Source organism: Pseudophryne corroboree, chromosome 1, assembly GCF_028390025.1.
Source record: "Pseudophryne corroboree isolate aPseCor3 chromosome 1, aPseCor3.hap2, whole genome shotgun sequence".
Taxonomy (NCBI): domain Eukaryota; kingdom Metazoa; phylum Chordata; class Amphibia; order Anura; family Myobatrachidae; genus Pseudophryne; species Pseudophryne corroboree.
This window is the reverse complement of record NC_086444.1, coordinates 576,736,048-576,761,932: the sequence shown is the minus strand read 5'-3', so window position 1 is coordinate 576,761,932 and position 25,885 is coordinate 576,736,048. Positions and strand designations below refer to the sequence as shown.

Sequence of the window (25,885 nt, the reverse complement as noted above, 5' to 3'; positions counted from 1 at the left end):
AAATCTAACTCTCTCTGCAAATGTTATAACAGCCACACCTGCAATGCACATGGTTTTGCCCAACTGCTAACAAATTTGCTGCTGCGATCAACTCTGAATTACCCCCTATGATCCAAGCCAGGAAGGGGTAATGTCTAAACATTACCACCGTATATGGAAGAAGTATGGGGGTAATTCTGAGTTGATCACAGCAGGAACTTTGTTAGCAGTTGGGCAAAACCATGTGCACTGCAGGGGAGGCAGATATAACATGTGCAGAGAGAGTGAGATTTGGGTGGGTTATTTTGTTTTTGTGCAGGGTAAATACTGGCTGCTTTATTTTTACACTGCAATTTAGATTGCAGATTGAACACACCACACCCAAATCTAACTCTCTCTGCACATGTTATATCTGCCCCCCTGCAGTGCACATGGGGGGTTATTCCGAGTTGTTCGCTCGTTGCCGATCTTCGCTATACTGCGATTAGTCGCTTACTGCGCATGAGCAATGTTCGCAGAGAGCATGCGCTTAGTTATTTTACACAAAAGTTAGGTATTTTACTCACGGCATAACGAAGCTTTTTCATCGTTCTGCTGATCGGTGAGTGATTGACAGGAAGTGGGTGTTTCTGGGCGGAAACTGTCCGTTTTCTGCTAGTGTGCAGGCGTTTCAGGGAAAAACGCGGGAGTGGCTGGAGAAGCGGGGGAGTGTCTGGCCGAACGCTGGATGTGTTTGTGACGTCAAACCAGGAACGAAACTGACTGAACTGATCGCAATGTAGGAGTAATTCTCGAGCTACTCAGAAACTGCTAACAATTTTCTATTCGCAATTCTGCTAATATTTCGTTCGCAATTCTGCTATGCTAAGATAGACTCCCAGAGGGCGGAGGCTTAGCGTGTGCAATGCTGCTAAAAGCAGCTAGCGAGCGAACAACTCGGAATGAGGGCCATGGTTTTGCCCAACTGCTAACAAAAGTTCCTGCTGCGATCAACTCAGAATTACCCCCTATGTCCTTTGGTGTGAGAGCAGACAATATTCTGCGGTGGACTTTCATCTGGGATGTCTCCTGCTTTTTCTGCATTCGAGAGTGGATGTGGGCCTACGCATAGGCTCCATTAAAGTCCAGATTTTGGCCTTGGCTATTTTCTTTCATAAACAATTGGCTTCTCTCCCTGAGGTCCAGACGTTCCTGAAAGGTGTTCTGCACATTCAGCCTCCCTTTGTGCCTCCCACGGCAACTCGGGATCTCAATTTGGTGCTGGTTTGAACCGTTACAGGAGGTTGACGTAAAGTACCTTACGTGGAAGACCGTCACACTCTTGGCCTTGGCTCCAGCAAGATGTGTGTCGGAGCTAGAGGCGTTGTCTCACAAGAGTCCCTACTTAATTTTCCATGAGGACAGAGATGAACTCAGAACTCATCAGCAATTTCTTACTAAGGTGGTGTACGCATTTCACATCAACCATCCTATTGTGGTTCCGGCTGTGACGGACACCTCTCTTACTTCAAAATCTTTGGATGTTGTGAGGGCTTTGAAGGTGTATGTAAAGAGAACAGCTCATCACAGGAATTCGGACTCGCTGTTCGTTCTCTATGATCCCAATAAAATTGGGTGTCCTGCTTCAAAGCAGTCCATTGCACGTTGGATCAGGCTCACTATCCAGCATGCTTATTCCACGGCAGGCTTACTGGTTCCAAAATCTGTACAGGCCCACTCTACTAGGTTGGTGGGTTCTTCTTGGGTGGCTGCCCGGGGTGTCTCGGCTTTACAGCTCTGCTGAGCAGCTACTTGGTCTGGTTCGAACACATTTGCAAAGTTTTACAAGTTCGATACTTTGGCCTCTGAGGACCTTCAGTTTGGTCAGTCAGTTCTGCAGGAACCTCAGCACTCTCCCACCCGGTTTGGGAGCTTTGGTACTTCGCCATGGTACTAAATGGATTCCCAGTATCACCAAGGATGTAAGAGAAAATAGGATTTTAATTACCTACCGGTAAATCCTTTTCTCGTAGTCCGTAGGGGATACTGGGCACCCGCCCGGTGCTTCGTTCTTCCTCCACTGTTACTTGGTTATGTATTCTGATTGGTTCAGCTGTTGCTGTTCCTGGTTTCAGGTTTGGTTAGCATGGCGTTCCTCTTGTCCTGTGTGTGCTGGTTCGTAATCTCGCCACTTTCCATATCTTTACTTCTCTCAAGGCATGTCGTCTCCTCGGGCACAGTTTCCTAGACTGAGTCTGGTAGGAGGGGCATAGAGCGAGGAGCCAGCGCACACTATCAAATTCTTGAAGTGCCCAACGCTCCTAGTGGACCCTTCTATACCCCATGGTACTAAATGGATTCCCAGTATCCCCTACGGACTACGAGAAAAGGATTTACCGGTAGGTAATTAAAATCCTAATATTAATATATATATACAGGTTGAGTATCCCATATCCAAATATTCCGAAATACGGAATATTCCAAAATACGGACTTTTTTGAGTGAGAGTGAAATAGTGAAACCTTTGTTTTTTGATGGCTCAATGTACACAAACTTTGTTTAATACACAAAGTTATTAAAAATATTGTATTAAATGACCTTCAGGCTGTGTGTATAAGGTGTATATGAAACAGAAATGAATTGTGTGAATGTACACACACTTTGTTTAATGCACAAAGTTATAAAAAATATTGGCTAAAATTGACTTCAGGCTGTGTGTATAAGGTGTATATGAAACACAAATGCATTCTGTGCTTAGACTTAGGTCCCATCACCATGATATCTCATTATGGTATGCAATTATTCCAAAATACGGAAAAATCCCATATCCAAAATACCTCTGGTCCCAAGCATTTTGGATAAGGGATACTCAACCTGTGTATATATATATATATATATATATATATATATATATATATATATATATATATATATATATATATATATATATATATATAATATGGTTGATGTCGGCGTCACTCAGCAGACTGTTGATATGGTTTTAAAAGATGCCTTTATTCACACCTACGTTTCGGGCATACACCCGTCGTCTGCTGAGTGACGCCGACATCAACCCTATTTATGTGAAGCGAGCAAGCTCACGGATGGCACCGCAGCAAGTAATGACATACCCCACCAAGAGTGCCGGACATTTGGGTGAATATATGGTACCTTTTTGAACCTAGCACATGCTAGTGGATTCAAAGGCACAGTCAAGGCACCTATGGGATGATTATGCACTAGAAGCAGGACACAAATTATTCAGTGTGTGCATGGTTTTAATCACTATCGGGTCACAGATTGGTGAAATTAGTATCATCATTCATCACTTTTGCAGCAGTATCCCTGAGCTATGGCAATGTCTGCAGTGGACACGGAACAGGTGCAAGACCTATCTTATTTGGAGGCTAAGGAATCCTTCAGCTTCTCTGATGCCGAAGCTATCCTTTACAAGGAAGGTTTAGAGGATGATCCATTATCGGCTGATCCAGAGGGATTATTCAAACACTGGCTGAGGTTAAAGCAAAAAGAATGTGACTTTTTATATCACGGAATAAGTTTATCTGATTATTACAAACATAAACATATACAGAGAGGATTCAGAATCCATAATATGCCCACTATAGGCAGATATAACACAACATTCTGCCGTAAATGGGTATCGATACTGAACAAATGCTCAATGGACTTGTTACTGTTGGTAATTGAGGAGTCCACGAGGGAACTGGGCGTGATTAAACAAAAAATCACTGCCTTTGAGGAGATCAATAAAATAGTTTTATTGGAAGCAGATGATGGAGCATGGCGGACGAAACTGGTGAGTCCTACCCTGACGACGGGTGTATGCCCGAAACGTAGGTGTGAATAAAGGCATCTTTTAAAACCATATCAACAGTCTGCTGAGTGACGCCGACATCAACCCTATTTATGTGGAGCGAGCAAGCTCACGGATGGCACCGCAGCAAGTAATGACATACCCCACCAAGAGTGCCGGACGTTTGGGTGAATATATATATATATATATATATATATATATATATATATTCTCCTATATAATAGCCCAGATCTGTGACTCTATGCCTGGGCCTCTAACCCTGAGCGGAGTCACAGATGTGGGCTAATCTATGCAGATCAGTGACGGCTGCCAATGAGGAGCAGCTGGCACGGCCATGGGACAGGCAAGGGTGTGTGAGGGGGTATGCCATACAAACAGACAGGGGCACCGGCTTACTGTGTGCTTGACCCCCCGCATCAGCATGCTCAGCAGGGGCTCACTGGCGCGGGACAGCTTCGCTCTGCCACACACCACGCTTCTTCTCGCCGCTCATGTACCCAGTCTTCCGACCAAGGTGCGGTCCAGCTGCATCCATCGTCCCCCCGGTCCCGCGGCGGTGATGTGAGGCCAGAAGGCCACTCTCCGTCTGACGCTGAGCGTCTCTCACTCCCGCTGCCCGCCTGAGCGCCGGTGCCTCTCTCTTGCCACCTGTCACAGTAGCCTATACAACGGCCTGGCCCAGCGAGGAGAGAGGCAACCCTGCACTGTGCTCCTATTGCCGGCACAGCCCTCCCATATTGCTCCGTCCGATGCTCCCAGTAGAGCCCGTCCCTGCTGCGGACATGATGACTGCCTGCTGTGGGCCGTGCGGACCGCTGCATGTGGGTTGGCTGGTGGGGCGAGATGTGAGGCAGAGCGGGTTACGTGGGAGAAGGGACACCGCACACTGCTGTGCTCCCCAGCTGCCTGGCGGGGGGAGATGTGAAACTGAGCAGGTTACGTGGGAGCAGGGACACCGCACACTGCTGTGCTCCCCGGCTGCCCGCGACAGCGCGATAGTTACCCTGACACTGAGCCCGGGTGGCCTGCGGCCCTGCTGCTGCTGCTGAGAGATGGGATCCTAGGGCCAGAGAGATTAGCAGTGTGACTGATAGCTGTTACTGATTACCCTCCAACTACCTTTCTGCCAGGTACAGTACCCGCAGCGCCTCCACCGTCCGCGGCACCTGCCCCAACCCTCCCCCATATGCGGTGCCTCACGAACCCCTACCCCACCCTCAGCCCCCACTCCCCTGCCCCTCCCACCACCGCAGCACCTCCCAACCCCCAACCACAGCCCCCCACCCCCGCATCCACCCCCCCTCCACCCACAGCATCTACAGACACCCTCCCCAATCCGCGGACATCCCCCACAACCACCCCCAGTGCCTCCTGTCCCCCTACTCCACCCACGGCACCCCCACACGCACCCATCCACCACCTGCAGCGCCTTCGGACCCTTCCACCATCTGCCGCACTTGCCCCTCCACCCCCCCCCCCCCCAGCACCGCCACCCCTCCCCCACACACGGCGCCTCCAGACCCCCTACACCACCCACGGCCCCCACTCTCCTGCCCCTCCCTCAACCTCAGAACTTCACACCCACAGGTCCCCCCCCCCCACATCCGCCCCCTCCCCCTCTACCCACAGCCCCTACAGACACCATCCCCCATCCGCGGTCACCCCCTGCAACTGGCCCTCCCCCACCCGCAGCGCCTCCTGACTCCCACCCCCATCTGCCGTACCCACGCACGACCTACCCCACGCGCGTCGCTTCCGGAGTGCTCTACCCCACCCGCGGTGCACATGCACCTTCCCCACCTGCAGCGCCTCCGGAACCCCCTCGCCCATCTGCAACATCCCCACACCTGCCCCTCCTGCACCCCCGCCCATAGCACCTCCGGATCCCACTTCCCCGCACATCCCCACCCGCAGCACCAGTGAAAGATACAATTCTCTTCAAGAACATGAAAGGAGGAAACATAACTGATTGTATTTATTAATCTTTATATTGTGACAACATATTTTACAGTATGCTACAGAGGTTTACACATTCACATCAGTCTTTCTACAGAGGTTTACACATTTCACATCTCTGACAGGAGCTTACAGTCTAATTGGTATATTTACGAAAGTGCGGGTTTATAGAAGTGGAGATGTTGCCCATAGCAACTAATCAGATTCTACTTATTTATCTAGCGCCTTCTAGAAGATAATAGCTGGTTTTGATTGGTTGCTATGGGCTAAATAAACCCACACCTTAGTAAATATGCCCCTAAATCTGTGCCAAACACATCCTTTAACTTACAATAAGCTAGCAGCATGGACTAAAAGCCATGCTGTCAGTGCCTCCTTGAAAGTTTATAGCTGTGTATATAGATTGTAGTTGGCAACAAGAGGGTTAATGAACTCCACCCAAGTATGATATATATATATAAAATATAATTTATTTATTTATTTTTCATTTATGTAACTTTTCCTGCCCACAATCCCAGGACTCCCTGGGGCATCAGAAGCTGACATTAGATTTCTTCTGCTACAGGCAGGCATGATAATTGCTAAGGCTGTGGCAGAAGCCAGTGCTGCCGTGTTTCTTGAAGTGGCTGCCTCGGATTACCCAACCCCTTACAGATTTTTCTTTTCTTCTGTTTTTCAAGCCAGACCCTGAGCTATAGGGGACAGAGGCGTAACTAGGGTTTTTGGAGCCCAGAGCAAAATGTAAAATGGCGCTACCCCCCCCCTAAAGAAAAAAAAAACATAGCAAAAGAAGCATGTGCGCGCGCCTGAGGCGCGCGTGACGGATAAATGGGCGTGGCCACACACCAGAAGGGATGTGGCCACGCTCCAGAAGGGGTGTGGCCACTGAAAATGGCCCACTGTGCCAGTTACATTGCCCCCCAGTGCCAGATACAATGCCCCACAGTGCCGGATACATGCCCCACAGTGCCAGTTACATTGCCCCACAGTGCCGGATACATGCCCCACAGTGCCAATTGCATTGCCCCCCAGTGCCAGATACAATGCTCCACAGTGCCACATACATGCCCCACAGTGCCACATACATGCCCCACAGTGCCAGTTACATTGCCCCACAGTGCCAGTTACATTGCCCCACAGTGCCAGATACAATGCCCCACAGTGCCGGATACATGCCCCACAGTGCCAGTTACATTGCCCCACAGTGCCAGATACAATGCCCCACAGTGCCAGATACATGCCCCACAGTGCCGGATACATGCCCCCCAGTGCCAGATACAATGCCCCCCAGTGCCAGATACATGCCCCACAGTGCCGGATACAATGCCCCACAGTGCCAGTTACATTGCCCCACAGTGCCGGATACATGCCCCACAGTGCCGGATACATGCCCCACAGTGCCGGATACATGCCCCACAGTGCCGGATACATGCCCCACAGTGCCGGATACATGCCCCACAGTGCCAGATACATGCCCCACAGTGCCAGATACATGCCCCACAGTGCCAGATACAATGCCCCACAGTGCCAGATACAATGCCCCACAGTGCCAGATACAATGCCCCACAGTGCCAGATACATGCACCACAGTGCCAGTTACATTGTCCCACAGTGCCAGATACAATGCCCCACTGTGCCAGATACATGCCCCACACTGTGCCAGATACATGCCCCACACTGTGCCAGATACATGCCCCACACTGTGCCAGATACATGCCCCACACTGTGCCTGATACATGCCCCACACTGTGCCTGATACATGCCCCATTGTGCCAGTTACATGCCCCACTGTGCTCTCTCCCCCCTGGTCACTTACCGAGTCACCGGCGCGGCAGCGCCGCTTGTTCTATGTGAGGGGAGGAGAGCGCCTCTCCTTCCCCTCACCGCTCCAGGACAGGTCTCCGGCGGCTGTGTGGCGCCAGATCGCTAGCCAATCAGAGCTCGCGGACCGGCAGCCAATCAGGAGCCGGTCCGCAAGCTCTGATTGGCTTACGCCGCCGGAGGCCGGACACAGCAGCGCTGCTGGCAGCGCTGCTAGGGCTTTCAGCGGCGGTGAGGGGAGGGAGAGACGGTGCGCTCTCCTCCCCTCACATTTTGGCTTTCGGCGTGACGGGGGCGAGTGGGGCATGATGCCCTGGCCGCCAGCGGCGCCCCCCTCTCCTGGGCCTGCCAAGGCGCCCAGGGCACGTGCCCCAATCGCCCTACCCTAGATACGCCTCTGATAGGGGAACTACCACGACAAATGTTGGTCACAGTAGGGACTGAGATCAGCAAATATGGGGCCTGATTCAGAGATGTGCTAATGATGCAGGAGGCGTCTGTAGGAAAAAGATGCCTCTTGCCGGCATTGCAGATCCAAGTGCTTTGTTTGAAGACGCAGCATCGGATCATCACCATCACAACCATTGGTTCAAAGTACTCGGCCATCTGAGTAAGCTGAAGCATACTCAGACTGTCCGCCGGAACTGCTTTGCCGAGGCCAGGAAGTCTGTTTCTGAAGGCATAAACCCTGGGCTTGGCACACCCACAAAATGGTAACGGCATGCCTTCATTTTGTAACAGTCCCAGATGCTATCCCCGATCCACCCCCCAAATGCCACAGCATTATTATTACCAGTTATTTATATAGCGTACACATATTCCGCAGCGCTTTACAGAGAATATTTGCCCATTCTCATCAGTCCCTGCCCCAGTGGAGCTTACAATCTATATTCCCTACCACATGTACTGTACACGCAGACACATTCACATTAGGGTTAATTTTGTTGGGATCCAATGAACTTACTAGTATATTTATGGAATGTGAGAGGAAACTGGAGTACCCGGAGGAAACCCACGCAAGTATGGGGAGAATATACAAACTCCACACAGTTAGGACATGCTGGGAATCAAACCCATGACCTCAGTGCTGTGAGGCAGTAATGCTAATCATTACACTGTCTGTACTGCCATGTCAATCATGTTATTGCTAAGGGGGTACTGTGAGCAATCACGCAAGGCTCGTTCTGCACATGCACAGAACTTGTCTTGGGCACCTGCAGACCCACAAACATCAGAGATTTCTAGAAACCATTGGGTTAATGTACATTTCTAAATCAGGCCTTTGGTTCAGAGTGGAAATTGCGTTTCCCTCATTGCATTTAAATGTAACTTTATGGTACATGCACACCAGTTTGCCATTCGTACTTCATTCTGGTGCACAGATTTGGCAATGATGTCCGTGGAGGCTGAAGGAGAAAGTGTAGATCCTTTCTGTTTCTATATGACAGGGCTGCTTTAATAGATGTCCGATAAACCCAGTTTAAGTTTAATTGTGCAACTCCTTAACATGTGACGGGAACGGAAAATCATGCTACATGTAACATGAAAACAAGTAAGAAATAATTACAAGCTTGCAGACTGGCTGAGCCGGTTTCTGTGTCTAGTAATATTTTCTTGTACAGCCCCAGCGTCAGTCAGAGGTTTGTTGGTGAGTTCTGAGGATGGCCTGCTTCTGAGTTACAAACACGCACAGCCATTCACATGGGAGGTCATACTTAGAAGTAGACACTGCACTTGTCATCAGGAAGGTGTGACGGCGATGCACCTAAAGACGCACCAACCGGTATTTCAGCGTCTACGGAGGTTGACAATGGGCATCTCAGCCCTTGTACATTCGGACGCACAGATCTCTACCAGGAAAGGACTTTGTTGCAGCATTATCATAAAGACACAAAGCAACTGTGGCAAAAGATGCAGGAGGGGCAGATTTAAAACGTGCAGAGGTATTATGTTTGGAAGAGGTGTCTCCAAGGTTAAATCTAGATTGTAAGGTACATAGAAAGCGGCACAGTATTTATTTGCTACAGAACAAGCAACCACATTTCCCCCTTGCATTGTAACATAATTTCATCCAGGAGTTAGTTGCTGCTTTTTTTATTTGCGCCTAACGCTGAATCAGACCCATTGTGCCCAGCCAGTGACTGTAGGGGAGGACTGGAACTGGAGACGGTACTTACCATCATTCTGGAGTCTTAATAAAAAAGGATGCTACAATAATACAAATATATGCTGACATGTGCAATAGGGTCATAGTAACTATGTAGAAGCTTGTGCTGCCAGATGGCCTAATTCATGTGTGTACGCAATGCTGACGCTCACGCAGCTGAGTGACAATGGGCAGACTGCGCATGTGACGTGATCGCACTGCGCACTCGCCAAGGTAACTTTTGTGATGACACCCGCAGTGAGAATTTCATTACAGAGTGATTGACAGGAAGGGACCAATTGAGGGAGGTAACTGGGAGTGGCAGAAAAAACGCAGTTGTGTTACAGCATTTTTCAGGGCGTTTACCTTCAGCTGCAATCATGTACATAAAGAAACATGTTGCCAGTGTCGTTACTGTCGCGGCCAGTCTGCGTGACCATAGACTCACTTGGGGAGTCGATGTTCCTCGCTACTGCAAAGATGTGTAGGCAGTTGCTGAGGACTTTGCGATGGCTCCGGTGCGCATCTATATTCTTTTCTGGGCGGCAGCTTCACTTGCGATGATTTTCAAGTCCGTAGCCTGATAAATCGCAGTTGCGTAGTCATGTGCATACATATGTGAATTATGCCCAGAGTTCTGACAATTTGAAGCTCAGGTTTGGTTGCAATAATGGATCTCAGTGGTGGATCATGATTACCAATTGTCAGTGGCAGTGCTTCTGTTTTTTTATTCCCCTTCCTCAATCTGATCTTCAAGCTTTGTTGATATTAGTCTGAGTAGTCATTTAGGGCTTTGACTAATCGCTCCGACATTGGGTGCACTTGCACCAGCCTTTACTTTGTGCACATGAATCACCTGGAAACACGTATTTAATCTTATGCCCAACTCTGCATTGTCCTAGTGCAGTCATTACGCCCTCACTGGACTGTGCCAACATGAGGACACCCCATTATGCCCCTTTGCAAGTAGAAATGTGTTTGAATTGCGCAGGTCTCTGCATCGCCTGTTCTTGGTTCCAAAACATACGCAGTGCAAATACAAGAAAGCTCTGCAAACAGTCCGCACACCACAAAGAACCGCTCTTGTCGGGAGAGCTGTCCTTTGCTGAAATCTTCATGCATACAGCGTTAATAAATGCCAATATGCATGCAGTGAGTGGTGGTATGCATGCATGATGCATCCCGCCCCATAACTGTATATATTAATCTCTAATTCTTTACTAGTCATTTTTTATTGTAAAGCTTTAGATATGAATCACTATATGCTGTTTGTTTTTTTTAACAGTCTGAATTTACAGTCTTGGTGGAAACTGCAGGTGATAAACTTTTGGTAATTGATTACACTGCCAAATGGTGTGGACCCTGCCAAAAGATTGCACCTGTCTTCGAAGTAAGTGGAAATGTATTGTTAATTTATCTGAAATGTAAGCTAATATAAAGTAGAGCTACATGTATATGTGCAGTAATGCTTGAAGGGAGAGGGAATTGCAGTGCACATACAGATGTAGCCACCTTTATCTTGACTGGCTGAGGCATTTGTCCCGATCGAGCATACGCAGTGTACTGGAGCGTAGGGAGGTGCGCCTAGTCACAGAGAGGCGTACCTAATCGCACGGAGGCAGACAGAGCGTTTGGCGTTACCTTTACGTGTAATACCTGCGATCATCCACCAGATGTCGCTTTTTACAATCACCACTGCGCATGCGTGTGGTCTCCCGTAATATACAATACTGAAATATATAATAAGGACTACTTTACTAAGGCGTCTCATTACGCTGCATACAGTAAATACTCATTACGATGCATTATTTAATACAGTAAATACTCATTACGCTGCATTATTTAATACAGTATATACGGTAGAGATGCAAATAGTACAGCATACAGTATATGATCCATCTACAGTACTTTATGAATATGTGAGCGTCCAAGTCCCGCAGACAAAACAACATAAAACCAGTAGTGTACACTGTCGCAAATGGACGTGTTAGAAGTTCACTATTGCCTCTTGAGATTAGGAATTTTGTACAGTATGTTAGCGTCCTAATCCCGTAGTCATTACAGCATAATCAAAACCAATGGATTTATTCATCTGTCTGCGGCGAAGTGGTGAAGTGTTCCGCTTCCTATACTCAGAGTCCCGAGTTCGATTCCTAAAGTACGAATGCATGTTCGTTTTTTCCAGACACTTTCATATTTTTTTTATTCACATAAACCAGGGCAAAGCTGCAGGAGCGGTTCTACTGTTAAGGTTCTATGCACCGTACAGTACACATACAATTCTGTAGCAGGGCAGACTCAATAGAAATGGCTACCACCTGTGACTCCTTGCCCCACGGAGGCCCTAGGTATCAGTCCAGATTTTGCAGGCTATGGGGCAATGCCGAAGGAGCGTCACAATCCCCTAGCTAAAATACACAGGGGCGATAGGAATAAGCGAGGTCTATGCACATTATGGTACATCGGACTCGATTGCATAGCACACTGGCAAAATGGCCGCCGCCCCTGAACCCCCCCACATGGCAGGCAGCGCTCGGATATGGAGTGAGAGATGGCATAAGTTTTGCAGGCTACGGGGCAATGTGAAGGAGCGTCACAATCCCCTAGCCAAAATATACAGGGGCGATAGAGATAAGTGAGGTCTATGCACATTACGTTACTCCGGGCTCGATCGCATAGCAAACTGACAAAACACAAGTTTTACATAAAGCAGGGCAAAGCTGCAGGAGAGTTTCTACTGTCAAGGTTCTATGCACCGTACGGTACACATACAATTCTATAGCAGGGCAGACTCAATTGAAATGGCTACCGCCTGTGACTCCTAGCTCCATGGAGGCACTCGGCTATGGAGCAAGAAACAGCACAGATTTTGCAGGCTACGGGGCAATGCTGAAGGAGCATCAGAATCCCCTAGCTAAAATACACAGGGGCGATAGGGATAAGCGAGGTCTATGCACATAACGATACACCGGACCCCATCGCATCGCAAAGTGACAAAATGTCCGAGGCACGTGAACCCCTGCCTTGTGGCAGCACTCAGCTATAGAGCGAGCAACGGCATAGGTTTTGCAGGCTACCGGGTAATGCTGAAGGAGCGTCAGAATCCCCTAGCTAAATACACAGGGGTGATAGGGATAAGCGAGGCCTATGCACATAACGATACACCGCAAAGTTCCCCATGGTTTTGATTATGCCTTTTCTTTGAACACGGTATTTTCCGCTGCCTCGCCCTACCCCCTTCCCACTTTCCCCTTTTTCCCTGGGAGCCTGCAAAGTACATGCAGTAGACAGGGAGGGAGTTCCGATCAGGTTACAAGACATGTGCAACAGTATACTACTGTATGTAGGAAAATCCCCCGCCCACTCTGATTTATGTGAAACCTGTGTGCACCCTTCCATTGAATGTATAACAAAGAAAAAAAAATAATAGTAAAGTGAATGTTACAGGAACACATAAAAAAAAAGGTTGGCACTTCCTTCCCATTGGTGTTGGTTTATGCCTTAGGGTACTCGGGCGCTAATATTTGTATTTCAAAAGCACGGTATTTTCCACCGCCTCTCCCTACCCCCATCGCCCTTCCCCCCTGGGAGCCTGCACAGGTCATGCAGTGTACAGGGAGGGAGTTCAGGTCAGGTACAATACACAAATGGCGACGATCTACAGTACTGTGTTGCTCAGTTAGTTGCGTCGGAATACACTAATTTATACTCATTACCGCTGTGTATTTGTATATAGCGGAATGAATCGCTGCTGCAGATTTACTTTGATTTATGTGAAACCTGTGTGCACCCTTTCATTGAATGTATAACAAAGGGAAAAAAATAATAAAGTGAATGTCACGGGAACATATAAAAAAAAAGGTTGGCACTTTGGGACTCAAACCTGGGAGGTGGGAGCCTTCATCGCTAGGTTGGTATGGAAGGGGAGACAATTAACTACCGGAGGGTACCAACCCCAAGTTTCTGTGACCCCCACAAGGCTCATGGCAATCGTCGGAACCCATGGTGGGTCTGAATTAATGGGCCCATTATAGTCTATGGGAAAATGGGTCCACTTTGTGTACTGATATCTCTGGTTCTGGGTGTCCCAGAGACTCAGGACTGGTACCATACAAAAGAGGAGACTCTTGGCTTTCAGGGCAGACCAACCACTAGTTTATGTGACACTGGAAAGGGAAACGGGAAGCAACCGTGTATCGGGTCCCCTCCAGTTGTACGCCTAGCTTGCGCAGGATGCAGGGTTTCTGGCTAGATAGGAAATACTGTACAGAAATGCTAAGCATGTTAATTTGACATCCAGGAACATAGGGAGGAGTTTTTATCTCTCCTAATTATACATAGAAAGATTAAACTTGCCACTGTACGTTACAAGCTGTTCGTGTTAATTAGTACACTAGTAGAACATACTGTACAGAGATACTAAGTACAGTGATTTGGCATCTACGAACTTAGGGAGGAGCTTTAATCTCTCTCCATTGTAATCTTTCTATGTATAATGGAGAGAGATAAAAGCTCCTCCCTAAGTTCCTGGGTGCCAAATTACCGTCCTTAGTATCTCTGTACTCTATGTTCTACTAGTGTACTAATTAGCACGGACAGCTTGTAACGTACAGTGACAGGTTTAATATTTCTATGTATAATGGAGAGAGATAAAAGCTCCTCTGTAAGTTCCTAGATGCCAAATCACCGTCCTTAGTATCTCTGTACAGTATGTTCTACTAGTGTACTAATTAGCACGAACAGCTTCTAACTGGATGCCAAATCACCGTACTTAGTATCTCTGTACAGTATGTTCTATTAGGGTACTAATTAGCACGAACAGCTTGTAACGTACAGCGGCAAGTTTAATCTTTCTATGTATAATGGAGAGAGATAAACCTCCTCAGTAAGTTCCTGGATGCCAAATCACCGTACTTAGTATCTCTGTACAGTATGTTCTATTAGGGTACTAATTAGCTGTTCATGCTAATTAGTACCCTAATAGAAAATACTATACAGAGATACTAAGGACGGTGATTTGGCAACCAGGAACTTACGGAGGAGCTTTTATCTCTCTCCAATATACATAGAAAGATTAAACTTGCCACTGTACGTTACAAGCTGCTCGTGCTAATTAGTACACTAGTACACTAGTAAAACATACTGTACAGAGATACTAAGTATGGTGATTTGGCATCCAGTTTGAAGCTGTTCGTGCTAATTAGTACACTAGTAGAACATACTGTACAGAGATACTAAGGACGGTGATTTGGCATCTAGGAACTTAGGGAGGAGCTTGTATACTTCTCCATTATACTTAGAAAGATTACAGTGGAGAGAGATAAAAGCTCCTCCCTAAGTTCCTGGATGCCAAATTACTGTACTTAGTATCTCTGTACAGTATGTTCTACTAGTGTACTAATTAGCACGAACAGCTTGTAACGTACAGTGGCAAGTTTAATCTTTCTATGTATAATTAGGAGAGATAAAAGCTCCTCCCTAAGTTCCTGGTTGCCAAATCACCGTCCTTAGTATCTCTGTACAGTATTTTATATTAGGGTACTAATTAGCACAAACAGCTAATTAGTATCCTAATAGGACATACTGTACAGAGATACTAAGTACAGTGATTTGGCATCTAGGAACTTACAGAGGAGCTTTTATCTCTCTCCATTATACTTAGAAAGATTGCAATGGAGAGAGATAAAAGCTCCTCCCTAAGTTCCTGGATGCCAAATCAATGTACTTAGTATCTCTGTACAGTATGTTCTACTAGTGTACTAATTAGCATGAACAGCTTGTAACGTACAGTGGCAAGTTTCATCTTTCTATGTATAATTAGGAGAGATAAAAGCTCCTCCCTAAATTCCTGGTTGCCAAATCACCGTCCTTAGTATCTCTGTATTGTATTTTCTATTAGAGTACTAATTAGCACGAACAGCTAATTAGTACCCTAATAGAACATACTGTACAGAGATACTAAGTACGGTGATTTGGCATCCAGGAACTTACTGAGGAGGTTTATCTCTCTCCATTATACATAGAAAGATTAAACTTGCCGCTGTACGTTACAAGCTGTTCGTGCTAATTAGTACCCTAATAGAACATACTGTACAGAGATACTAAGTACGGTGATTTGGCATCCAGTTAGAAGCTGTTCGTGCTAATTAGTACACTAGTAGAACATACTGTACAGAGATACTAAGGATGGTGATTTGGCATCTAGGAACTTACAGAGGAGCTTTTATCTCTCCATTATACATAGAAAGATTAAACTTGCCACTGTACGTTACAAGCTGTTCGTGCTAATTAGTACACTAGCAGAACATACTGTACAGAGATACTAAGTACAGTGATTTGGCATCCACGAATTTAAGGAGGAGCTTTAATCTCTCTCCATTGTAATCTTTCTAAGTATAATGGAGAGAGATAAAAGCTCCTCTGTAAGTTCCTGGATGCCAAATCACCATCCTTAGTATCTCTGTACAGTATGTTCTGCTAGTGTACTAATTAGCACGAACAGCTTGTAACGTACAGTGGCAAGTTTAATCTTTCTATGTATAATGGAGAGAGATAAAAGCTCCTCTGTAAGTTCCTAGATGCCAAATCACCATCCTTAGTATCTCTGTACAGTATGTTCTACTAGTGTACTAATTTAGCAAGAACAGCTTTTAACTGGATGCCAAATCACCATCCTTAGTATCTCTGTACAGTATGTTCTACTAGTGTACTAATTAGCACGAACAGCTTGTAACGTACAGTGGCAAGTTTAATCTTTCTATGTATAATTAGGAGAGATAAAAGCTCCTCCCTAAGTTCCTGGTTGCCAAATCACTGTCCTTAGTATCTCTGTATAGTATTTTCTATTAGGGTACTAATTAGCACGAACAGCTATTTAGTACCCTAATAGAACATACTGTACAAAGATACTAAGTACGTGGATTTGGCATCCAGGAACTTACAGAGGAGCTTTTATCTCTCCGTTATACATAGAAAGATTAAACTTGCCACTGTACGTTACAAGCTGTTTGTGCTAATTAGTACACTAGAAGAACATACTGGGGACTCGGCCTCATACAGTACTTGCATTTCAACAGCACGTTATTTTCCGCCGCCTCCCACTAGCCCATCGCCCTTCCCCCCTGGGAGCCTGCACAGGTCATGCAGTAGACAGGGAGGGAGTTATTCACATAAACCAGGGCAAAGCTGCATGAGCGGTTGTACTGTTAATGTTCTATGCACCATAAGGTACACATACAATTCTGTAGCAGGGCAGACTCAATTGAAATGGCTACCGCCTGTGACTCCTTGCCCCATGGAGGCCCTCGGCTATGGAGCAAGTAACAGCACAGATTTTGTAGGTCACGGGGCAATGTTGAAGGAGCGTCAGAATCCCCTAGCTAAAATACACAGGGTCGATAGGGATATGCAAGGTCTATGCACTTAACATTGCATCACAAAGTGACAAAATGTCCAAGGCACATGAACATCCACCTTGTGTCAGCACTCAGCTATGGAGCGAGTGACGGCATAGGTTTTGCAGGCTACGGGGCAGTCCTGAAGGAGCGTCGGAATCCCCTAGCTACCTGTAAAATACACAGGGGTGATAGGGTTAAGCGGGGTCTATGCACATAATGCTACAAGGTGGGGGATCATGTGCCTCGGACATTTTGTCACTTTGTGATGCGATGGGGTCTGGTGTATCGTTATGTGCATAGACCTCCCTTATCCCTATCGACCCTGTGTATTTTAGCTAGGGGATTCTGATGCTGTTTCAGCATTGGCCCGTTCTTTGAACACGGTATTTTCCACTGCCTCGCCCTACCCCCATCCCACTTTCCCCTTCCCCCCTCGGAGCCTGCACAGTTCATGCAGTAGACAGGTAGGGAGTTCCGATCAGGTTACAAGACAGGATTTATGTGAAACCTGTGTGCACCCTTCCAGTGAATGTATAACAAAGAAAAAAAAATTATAATAAAGTGAATGTCACGGGAACTTGGAACGCTCATACTGTACATGTATTTCAAAAGCACGGTGTTTATGCATTGTACATACTTCCTTTTACACAATTAGTTGCGTCTCCATACACAATCTTGCGTCTGCATACACAAGTGTTTTAACATGTTTGTTTGTGTCTGTATAAACTATTTATTTATATTGAGAACTCTCACCATCTGACCATTGGTCACAATCTATTAACATTACAGTCGTCACTGACCACTTGCCAGAGCTGTAGATCAATCCGCCACTATACGGTCGAAAGTACTGGATTAGTGGAGCATTAGCCACCCAGTGGTAGAGATGTGTAATGCATGCTGAGTATCTAGAATCGCCTCAACGCGCCTGCCTGTGATTAAACTCAGCAAGCTAAGCTATCACCTTAGTGTGACTAAACGTCCGTCTAGGCGGAGAATCGGTCAAGATAAAGGTGGCTACATCTGTAGCACACTTTAACAACTTAAAGTGGGTATTTATCGAAGCATGGAGAGAGATACAGTAGTAACCAATCAGCTTCTATTTGCCATTTTACAGGCTGTGAAAAATGGCAGAAGCTGATTGGTTGATACTTCTATCTCTCCATGCTTTAATAAATAACCCCCTTAGTATTTGGTTTGTTTTTTGTGTGTTAAAGGGGTAGTTTTCACAAAAAAAACCTAATATAGCTTAGTGTTTTCTGCTTTTGGAATAGTGTGACTGCAGCTTGTGAGGTGACCTAACTGGTGTTCGGCTTTTTCTGAACAGCTGTAGTTCCATATATAACTAGCAATATGCAGATGAGTCTCTCTGTATCTTTAAAGCACCAATTAAAATCAGGCCCAGAGATTGGTTTTGCCTTTTAAATGAGTAAGATGCGGTGGCAATGTTTTGGTTTACACGTGTGTTTGAGTCGCACCGCACATGCAGCCCATTTTTGTACATACATTGACGCAGTACAGGTTTGGATGCACGATAGCATAAATTCAAGGGGTGTTCCTGGATGGTTGCTGGGATGTAACGGGCGTGGCTAAGAAGATGTACCAAGATGTTGCGTCTTATGGGTGTGCCAAGGGTGTATAACTAAAACCATTGCGTACATTTATGCACAACCGCTCATATAAGAGGCCTTATTCAGATGGAGCATCTACCAAAGGGCTGGTGTAAGTGTTGATGGGCTATCTAAAGATGCGCCAAGCAGTATTTCAGCATCTATAGGCGCTGACAGTGGGAGCCACAGTCCTTGCACATTCAGACGCATAATTGTACACAAGGTAAGGACTTTGTAGTGCCATTAGCATAAAGCCGAAGATGGGACTGATGCAAAAGACGCGAGGATGGCCACAACTGCCCCAATATGTGTAAAGAATGGATATGCTCTCTGCCACATGCTTGGTCAGTTCTTGCTGACTGCGCATAGTAAGCATAATGGTTACACTATCATGGTTGTCTGGGATAATACAGTGGGGTCTCTCAAGGCACATCTAGGCCGTGTGCTGATCACTGGTAGGGTACTATGGGGCAGATGTATTAAGCATGGAGAAGTGATAAAGCAATGATATGTGGAAGGCGTTAACGCATCAGCTGATTGGCTGGTGTGTTATCACCTTACACTTATCACTGCTTTATTACTGCTTTATCACTTCTCCAGGCTTAATACATCTGCCCTTCTTCTTTCTGTTACTTTCCAACATACAGTACATTTCTACATTTAATTTTTTTATTTAATACTGCAATAGTGGATTGTTGTGACGTATCATCTTGGTATTATTTACACCAATGTCAACTAGTTTGCTGATGATTTATGAGTAATGTTATGTAATGCAGTATTGTAGAATATTGATGCTGATGCAGTACTAAAGGGAAAGAATAAGCATTAATACAAACTGTTACTGGGATAGCTTCCTTCCACTTACACTGTCTGTATTTGTCCTCCCAGGCGCTGGCTGATAAATATCCATGTGTGCTGCTATACAAGGTAGATGTGGATGAGGCAGAGGTAATTATTACTGCATGATTTTAAGTCAGATCAATATGGAATCTCTGAAACAGTCCTAAATGCCATTATTTATTTGCTTGGTATACTGTACACACTATTTGGGCAAAAGTATTCGGACGCCTGACCATTGCACCAACAGGGACTGTAAGGACACTGTATTCAAATACATATACTTTGATATGGAGTTGATCCCCCTTTTGCAGCTATAACAGCTTCCACTCTTCTTGGAAGGCTTTCCACAAAATTTTGGAGTGTTTCTTTGGGAATTTGTGTCCATTCATTCTGTAGAGCATTTATTAGGTCATGCACTGTTGGACAAGTAGGCCTGGCTCGTAATCTCCATTGCAATTCACCCCAAAGGTGCCTGATGTGGTTGAGGTCAGGGCTCTGTGCTGGCCAGTCAAGTTCTTCCACACTGAACTCCTCAAACTATGGGGGTAATTCAGACCTGATCGCAGCAGCAAATTTGTTAGTTATTGGGCAAAGCCATGTGCACTGCAGGGGCGGTCAGATATAACATGTGCAGAGAGAGTTAGATTTGGGTGAGGTGTGTTCAAACTGAAATCTAGATTGCAGTGTAAAAATAAAGCAGCCAGTATTTACCCTGCACAGAAACAATATAACCCACCCAAATCTAACTCTCTCTGCAAATGTTATATCTGCCACCTCACAGTGCACATGGTTTTGTCCATTAGCTAACAAATTTGCTGCTGCGATCAGATCTGAAATAGGCCCTATGTCTTTATAGTCTTTGCTTTGTTGCACTGGGACACAGTCATATTAGAATAGAAAAGGTCCTTCCCTAAACTGTTGCCACAAAGTTGGAAGCATAGCATTGTTCAAAATTACCCTCCACTGGAGATAAGGGGCCTAGCCCAAACCCTGGAAAACAGCTCCATACCATTATCCTTCCTCCACCAAACTTCACAGTTGGCATAATTCGGCCACAAAGCAGAAGACCACGTAAATAACAGAGCGGTGTCAATGGCTGGAGCATGGGCCGGATGCAGTGAAGTCCAAGTTCGGCGGCTGTGCGGTATGCCATCCGAACTTGGACGATTTTTGTTAAAGGAGCAATCATGTACAAGGCTAAACCATGCCTTATAAATGATTGCCCTTTTAAACTCCGAGTTTGGCCAGCATCCTGCATGGCCACCCAACTCGGACTTCAATACATCCAGCCCATGCGCCTTAGCAATCGTTGACCACGCTCTGTGTTTTACGTGATCTTCTACTTTGTGGCCGAGTTGCAGTTGTTCCTAAATGCTTCGACTTTCTAATAAGAAAAAGAAACAAAACAAAACCAATGTGTCTGGCGCTAGATTAATAAAAAGTACTAAACCTCTGTAAAAAGAGAGGACAAACTAAATTTGGCTGCCTTCACAATGCGGACCTGGAAATCCACCTAACATGTAAATGTGAACCAAAAATATAAGGAAAGCCACACAAAAAAGTACTAACCGATTGCTGTTTTGACACAAATTAATGATTTATTACCAATTAATATAGTTAAAATCTTAAAATGCACACAGTAAAACAAGAGTAATTACCATAAGACCAAAAAACATTAATTTTGTTAATTACTCCACATATATTAATGTTAGCTCCACACAGATTAATGCTTTGGTTAGTATAATGCTCCTTCAGGCAAAAAAGGCTTAATTGCATGCACCTATATAGATTAGAACAATTATATAATAGTTCTCCTTCAGCTGGGATGGTTAAGTTTTATGCACACATGTAGACAAGATTAGATTAGTTTTAGTTCCAACTTCCAAGCAGGCTGGCTGTTAGTTGTGAAGAAAATAAATCACAGGAAAAAAGGCTTAATTGCATGCACCTGTGTAGATCAGAGAAATTACAGGATAGTTCTTCTTCAGCTGAATTGGTTTAATTTCATGCAGACATGTTAGCAAATATAGTATTGGCTCCAAACAGGCTCGCTGTTAATTGTGCAGAGAATAATCACAGGTGATGATGTAAAAACACGCCACTTAGGGGAAAGGTGCTGTTTGTATTATAGGCGTTGTTAATACTTCACCCATCCATTAGTATCAGGAGCGCTCCTGGAGTGTGCAAAACCCGTATGTCCTCCTAGTAATTCCTCCTGCCTGGTCCACAATAGCTGGGGTCCTGGTATCAGATGCAGGGGATGGGGACTCGTAGCTGTGTCCACAGGTTCGTGCACAGCTGCAGCGGCTGTGGGAGAGTGGAAACGCCTGTGTATGTTGCGTGCCGCGACTTCCGGTTTCGGGCTTCCGGCTTCCGTTCCACTTGCGGTTCACTTGGAAATGAGTAACTTGACGCATTTCTCCGCCCACAAAGATGGCGGTTTCATCAGAGGATGATAGGCTCATTACCATGGTCTCTTTTTATCCCCTCAAGGGGCTCCCAATTGGATAATCTATATTAACTCTTAGTCTCCCTTAGTTGGAATACAATCCCATTCTATTCTATCAGCATTATTTTATAACCACAGCAAATAGTTAATAGATAGATCATTAGCTCGTTAATGTGTCCTTAACTTAACACTCCAGGAGCGCTTCTGATACTAATGGATGGGTGAAGTATTAACAACACCTATAATACAAACAGCACCTTTCCCCTAAGTGGTGTGTTTTTACATAATCACCTGTGATTATTCTCTGCACAATTAACAGTCAGCCTGTTTGGAGCCAATACTATATTTTCTCATACTTGCATACCTGACCCTCTCCATGAGGGAGAAAATGCTCTGTTCCTGGACTTTCCTGGTAATGTATGATTGCCATCACCTGTGGTGAAACACCTTTCTTATCAATTAACTAGCTCACCACAGGTGATGCAATCATACATTACCAGGAAAGTCCAGGAACAGAGCATTTTCTCCCTCATGGAGAGGGTCAGGTAGGCAAGTATGTATTTGCTTACATGTGTGCATGAAATTAAACCAATTCAGCTGAAGGAGAACTATCCTGTAATTTCTCTGATCTACACAGGTGCATGCAATTAAACCTTTTTTCCTGTGATTTATTTTCTGCACAACTAATAGCCAGCCTGCTTGGAACTAAAACTAATCTAATCTTGTCTACATGTGTGCATGAAACTTAACCATCCCAGCTGAAGGAGAACTATTATATAATTGTTCTAATCTATATAGGTGCATGCAATTAAGCCTTTTTTGCCTGAAGGAGCATTATACTAACCAAAGCATTAGTCTGTGTGGAGCTAACATTAATATATGTGGAGTAATTAACAAAATTAATGTTTTTTGGTCTTACGGTAATTACTCTTGTTTTACTGTATGCATTTTAAGATTTTAACTATATTAATTGGTAATAAATCATTAATTTGTATCAAAACAGCAGTCGGTTAGTACTTTTTTGCGCGCCTTCACTTATATTTTTGTCTTTCTAATAATATCATTTACAGTTGTCAGTGGAATATCCAGCAGGAATAAAGTTTCACAAACTGTCTTATTGCAAAAGGCATCCTATCACAGTACCACACTTGAAGTCACCGAGCTCTTCAGAACGACCCATTTTGTATCACAAATGTTTGCAAATGAAGACTGCATGGCTAGGTGCTTGATTTTATACACCTGTGGCAAGGGGTCTGATTGAAACACCTGAATTAAAAAATTAACAGGTGTGGCCAAATACATTTGTCCATATAATGTATCTTGTTTGGTTTAGTATCTTTCTGTTTGTATATTAGTGAGTGAGTATTAATCTATGTACTTATATAATGCTATACACCCATCAGCCATAACATTAAGATCACGTGCTTAATATTGTGTAGGTCCCCCTCATGCTGCCAAAACAGCTCTCACCAATGAAGCATGGACTCCACAAGACCTCTGAATGTGGTCTGTGGTATATGGCACCAAGATGTTAGCAGCAGATCCTTTAAGTCTCGTAAGTTGCTTGCAGGGGCCTCCATAACTTGGACTTGTTTTTTTCCAGTACATCCCACAGATGTTCAAATGAGATCTGGAGAATTTGGAGGCCAAGTTAACATATTGAACTCTTTGCCATGTTCCTCAAACCATTCCTGAACAATGCTTGCAGTGTGGCAGGGCACATTAGGAAATACTGTTGCCATGAAGGGGTGTACTTGGTCTGTAACAGTGTTTAGATAGGTGGTACGTGTCAAAGTGACATCCACTTGAATGCCTGGACCCAAGGTTTCCCTGCAGCACATTGCCAACACAGCCTCGGCTGGCTTGTCTTATACCCAAACTGCATCCTGTTACCATATCTTCCCCAGGTAAATGGCGCACATGCACCCATCCAACCACATTATTTAAAAGTAAATGTGATTCATCTGACCAGGCCTACCACATTCTTGGGTTTTTATGAATCTTAATTTAGGTTTTTGACTGGTGGGGATTCAGAAATAGGTAAGTGGAAAGTAGCTGGCTTGTTGTAGTAGTTGGCAGACACCCAGAACAGGGGCGCTGAGTCTAACACCAGTTTACACCAGTTTACATCTGAGTTTACACCAGGGACCCCCCAGCAAGGAGGTTTAGACTTTGGGCTACGTGCAGGTCACGGCCCCCTGTCTGGGTGACTCAGTATTGGCACTAGAATCTGTAGTAACCTGGCTGATGATTGCAATAAAAAGAGAGTTAACTGGAAGATGTGGCTATGAAGCTGGAGATGCAAGAATATTTTTGGATACCGATGGTGCTAGAATATCGTTTGGCAGCGATGTTGCTAGAATTATCGTCTAGAACCAATGAAGCTGAGAACTGATGTTTGTAAGATATTGGCTGGAACCAATGGAGCTAGGAGTATTTGTTGAATCCGATGAAGCTAGGAATATCGGCTGGATCAGATGAAGCTAAGAGTATCGTCTGGAACCAATGGTACTGGGAATATCGTCTGGAACCAATGTAACCAATGAGTACTCAGGTTGGAATAAAACACAGGAATCACCTAAATGGAAAGTCCACTGGAGCTCTATCAAACATGCTGCTAGGCCGAAAGCAGAGTTCCACTGGCGACTTAAAACTCTGATTTACCCCTTTTATACCTAAAGGGGAATGGAGATTGGCTGCTACGATCAGCTGGGAAGCTGATTGTCCAGTATTGGTTTCAGGCCAGTCATGTGACTGGTACCAACATGGCGGCGCCCATTCTCGGAGATGGCGAGAAGCTACCACCGTCTGACCTCCCCAGTGTCACCAGCCATCATGACCGCTGACCTTCGGCAGCCACGCACGGTTCCACACTGCCCACGGCGAGGTGAAAAGCAGATCTCCCACAGCGGCCGATGCCGAGCCGTAATAGAACCCCTCCTCCTGGATGTGGACTCCGGGCACCTTTTGGGTTTACGAGGATTTTCAGTATGGAACTTGTGTGCCAAGTCAGGTGCGTGGACATCAGAATCATCAATCCAGATTCTCTTCTCTGGACCATAGCCCTTCCAATCAATTAAATATTGGAGTTGACCATAACGATTACGAGCATCTAAGACTGTCATGACTTCAAATTCAGTTCCTTGATGAGAAATCACTTTCAGAGGTCTAGGAAGAGCAGACTGGAAGCGATTTAAGATTAGAAGTTTCAATAGGGATATATTAAATGAGTTTGACATCTTCAAAGAAGGAGGGAGTTTCAGTTTATAGGCCACAGGATTAATTACCTCCTTAGTTTCGAATGGTCCTATATACCGAGGTGCTAGCTTCATTGAAAGTAAATGAAGTCTAAAATTTTGGGTGGATAACCATACCTGATCACCGGGTTTCAACTTAGAAACTGCTTGTCTCTTTAGATCAGCAAATGTCTTATATTGAGCTGAGGCTTTTACTAAAGATGTATGTACATTCTTCCAGATGTTTGAGCAATATTGCAGTGAGGAGTTAACTGCAGGAACATCAAAGACAGGTAAACTTTGAAAATCCGGAACATGAGGGTGGAAACCATACACAATGTAAAATGGAGACGTACCAGAAGAAGTATGGTATAAATTAATATGTGCAAACTCTGCCCACAGTAATAGTTCCAGCTAGTTGTCTTGAGAATAATTAAGGTAGAGATATAGGGCCTAATTCCGATCTGATCGCTGGGCTGCGTTTTTTGCTGTCCTGCGATCAGATAGTCGCTGCCTACAGGGAGAGTGTATTTTCACTGTGCAAGTGTGCGATCGCATGTGTAGCTGAGCTGCAAAAGTCCACTTTGTGCAGTCTTTGCGCAACCCAGGACTTACTCCTCCAGTGCGATGCGAACGGGGC

At 45.3% G+C, this 25,885-nt stretch overlaps 1 protein-coding gene across 1 annotated transcript in view; it reads left to right on the top strand.

Annotated features, from left to right (window-relative positions):
- The window catches only part of LOC134923354 (thioredoxin-like), a 78,021-nt gene that overhangs the window by 21,150 nt on the left and 30,986 nt on the right, over nt 1-25,885 (top strand). The window contains exons 2-3 of the mRNA XM_063920748.1: nt 11,002-11,106; nt 19,609-19,668. Of these exons, the coding sequence (XP_063776818.1) occupies nt 11,002-11,106; nt 19,609-19,668 (165 nt within the window). The remainder of the gene's footprint in view (nt 1-11,001; nt 11,107-19,608; nt 19,669-25,885) is intronic.